The 3,463-nt window shown below is 57.5% G+C and overlaps 1 protein-coding gene across 1 annotated transcript, besides 1 other annotated feature; it reads left to right on the forward strand.

Moving 5' to 3' along the window:
• Positions 1 to 602: 602 nt before the first annotated feature.
• Positions 603 to 632: a microsatellite.
• Positions 633 to 1,161: 529 nt separating this feature from the next.
• On the forward strand, positions 1,162 to 3,294 carry TraAM80_07285 (putative DNA replication licensing factor; the record flags this gene model as incomplete). Its single annotated transcript, XM_029384085.1, has 1 exon — positions 1,162 to 3,294. One exon carries the CDS (start codon positions 1,162 to 1,164, stop codon positions 3,292 to 3,294), a length of 2,133 nt encoding a protein of 710 aa, XP_029236064.1.
• Positions 3,295 to 3,463: the final 169 nt, after the last annotated feature.

Raw genomic sequence — 3,463 nt, forward strand, 5'->3', positions numbered from 1 at the left:
GGGATTGGACAACAGCAGCAGCGTCCAAAGAAACTGGAGGTGGCGCGACAAGTCGGAAGCGACGTCAGTGCGGCTGCTTTGGCTATTGGCTTCAGTGGCTTTGTGCTTCTGGCGGTGACCATCGCCGCAGTGGTGATACCGCCTGCTTGAGCCGCAGCGGCAGCGGCCGGGCGCAAACAAAGTGCGGAGGGGGAATGATATACAACTGCGCTCCCAAAGGGGCTCCGCACTCAGGCCGCAATAAAGACAGTAGTAATAATAATCTGCGCACTCTCTGCACTACCCCTCTTTGCCTTTTGAAATACGGAAAATAATATTTTGTTCTTTTTTTTGCTCACCATTCGTGAGAAAAGCGATATCTGTGTGTTGGGCATGTGCCCTTTTTTGGAAACTCTGCGGAATAAAAAATGATTTGGCAGGAGGTAACTCCCGTCACCGCCCATATATATATATATATGCAAGGGAGTGCGGCTGCCTGCGCTGCCGCTTTCAGTGCACATGGGCTTCATTCTTTTTTTTTTCCGCTTTAATTTTTTTGTTTTTTTTCTACATTGCTTATTTGTGGTTGATTTTGTGTGTTTTGCCGTTTTGCGGGCCTTGTGGGTGGTGGTGGTGGTGTGCTGCTGGCGGTGTGCCGGTAAACCCTTTTCCCTCTTTTTTTTCTCTCTACGTGCTTGGTCTCTCGTTGGGTGCTGCTTCGGCCGCCAGTGAAGCGGATGAATCTTGCATCGGTGGTGGGCGACGCGGAGGCGCCCCGGGAGGAGCCCCCAGTGATGGTGGAGGTCGACGCGGACGGTGCCAGGGTGCGTGACGCGATGTACGTCTTTCTCAGCCGCCTCGTGGACCCTTCTCTGCGCCCCGCCGCTGCGCCGCTCACCGATCTGCAGTACATTGCGCGACAACTGGAGCGTATCAGCACGTGTGTTGACTGGTCGGTCGACGTGCGTTGTACGATGGGGTGACTTCAGCCTTTTTGACGAAGACGCAAGCGCAGCGATTGAGTTTGACTACCAACGCTTTGCGCCTTTCCTAGACCTTGCGCTGCATCAGGTGCTTTCCCAGTACTACGCGGAGGATTACGCTAACCGTGGCAAGTGCAGTCCGAGTTTGGTGTTCTCGTGCGTGCCTCGCTGCTTGGGTATCCGTGCGCTGCGCGCGTCGATGGTGGGGCAGCTGTGCTCAATTAAAGGCGTTGTGACGCGAACCTCGCAGGTGCGACCGGAGCTGGTCGTTGGCGTTTTTCGCTGCAATGACTGCGGGACGGAAAGTCAGCCTGTTCTACAGCCATTCCATTACACGGAGCCTCCGGCCTGCCGCGACCCAGAGTGTGAGAACAAAAACCGCTTTCAACTTGTTCCGAGCCATCCGCAGACGAGGTTTGGTGACTGGCAGAAGGTACGGCTGCAGGAGGATGCTAATAACATTCCTGCGGGGTGTGTACCGCGCACCATGGAGCTTATCGCGCGTAACGATGCGGTGGAGGTGGCGAAGCCGGGTGATCGTGTCATTGCGGTTGGCTGCCCCATCGTCGTTCCCGAGGTGGCGAAGCTGCTGAGTCAGTCTCATCGTCGAGAGGTGCAGCGGGAGATGTCGGGGGTGCAGCGAGCGCAGCAGGAGGCGCAGCAGGAGATGGAGGGCGCCACGGGACTGCGAGCCTTGGGTGTGCGGGAGCTCAACTATCGCATGTGTTTTTTGGCAACCACCATCACGGACGCCAACGGTGATGATCGAAAGATGACGGAGGCGGTGAAGGACTCTGCTGACGGTGCCGCGGAGCGGGCGCATGTCCGTCTCACACCTGCGGAGCTAGAAAAGGTGCAGCTGATGCGCAGTCACGATAATCTGCTCAAGGCGCTCACCGAATGTGTTGCCCCAAACATCTTCAAGCACGATGTTGTGAAGCTGGGCCTGCTGCTGCAGATGGTGGGCGGGGTTTCAAAGAGCACCTTGGAGCAGATCGGGCTGCGGGGGGACATTAACGTCTGCATTGTGGGCGATCCCTCAACGGCCAAGTCGCGGTTTTTGAAGTGGGTGGCAAGCAACGTGTCCCGAGGGGTGTACACCAGCGGGAAGGCCTCTACGGCGAGTGGTCTCACGGCGACCGTCACGCGCGATGCGGACACCGGGGACCGCACCATCGAGGCAGGGGCTCTCATGTTGAGCGACCGCGGAGTCTGCTGCATTGACGAGTTTGACAAGATGGAGGTGAAGGATCAGGTGGCGATCCATGAGGCGATGGAGCAGCAAACCATCTCCATCGCCAAGGCAGGGATTAAGGCGACGTTGAGTGCCCGCACGTCACTCCTCGCGGCGATGAATCCCATTGGGGGGAAGTATGACCGTCGCAAGCCCCTGCAGAAGAATGTGGCCATGACGGCGCCCATTATGTCCCGGTTTGATCTCATGTTTGTCATCGTGGATGAGTCCAACGACGACGCGGACTACGCGATTGCCGATCAGCTGCTGCGGCTCCACCGCTTCGGTGACCGTGCCGTGCGTCCACCATTTTCACCGGAGGATTTTCAGTTGTATCTCCGCTACACGCGCTCCCTCACGCCCCGCCTTAAGGAGGAGTCGGTGCAACTCATTGTCTCGGCGTACCGTGACATGCGGCTGCAGGACTCCCTCTCCAACCGCAGTAAGGTGTACCGTGTTACAACGCGTCTTTTGGAGAGCATCATTCGCCTCTCCGAGGCTGTGGCGAAGCTGTACATGAGCGAGGACGTGAGGCCGGCTCATGTGGAAGTGGCCCTGGAGCTCATGCGCCAGTCCCTTTCAACGCTGGACATGACCGAGGTGGAGCTTGTCGGCACTTTGGATCCCTTTGAAATAGCCTCCGAGGGCGTTAAAAAGGAGCCACTGGAGGAGCAGTGGGGGCAGCAGCAGCAGCAGCAGCAGCAAGAGATGCGGCAGGGAAAGACGAAGGAGCAGTCAACGGCGGCGAGACGCAAAAGGGGCAAGGCTGCGGCCGCCGCTGTGGCAGCCGCAGCGCCTGCACCTCGAAAAGCGGTTATCAGTGCCGACCACTACTTTGGGATTGTTAACCGCATTGTTGCCAGGCTGCAGTCACTGGGGGAGGCCAGCCCGCCATCCCGTGCGGAGCTGGTGACTTGGTACATGGAGCAAGTGCGCTCCCTCAATAAATCACAGCTAGAGGCGGAGTTGCGTTACGTGAACCTCGTCATTCAAAAGATGCTGAAGGATGGAAATCTGCTTGAGGTGGAGGTCCAGGATGGGGAGGGCGAAAAGATCTTCCTTGACCCCAACTACAACCCCGACGTCACACAACAATAACAGCCCGTAGTTGAGAGCACGTGCCTTGTGTGGGTGTGCCTGCCGGATTGCTGCTGAACGTATTTGGTGCACTGTGGGCGATAACGAGGAATGTCAAGGCCAGTACAGGCGGCAACCACGCTTACAATCAAAAGGGACGCGGAAAACAATGGGACTGTTGTTGCTGTCT

The sequence above is a fragment of the Trypanosoma rangeli genome (assembly GCF_003719475.1).
Source record: "Trypanosoma rangeli strain AM80 chromosome Unknown Tra_15.4_contig_00297, whole genome shotgun sequence".
NCBI lineage: Eukaryota > Euglenozoa > Kinetoplastea > Trypanosomatida > Trypanosomatidae > Trypanosoma > Trypanosoma rangeli.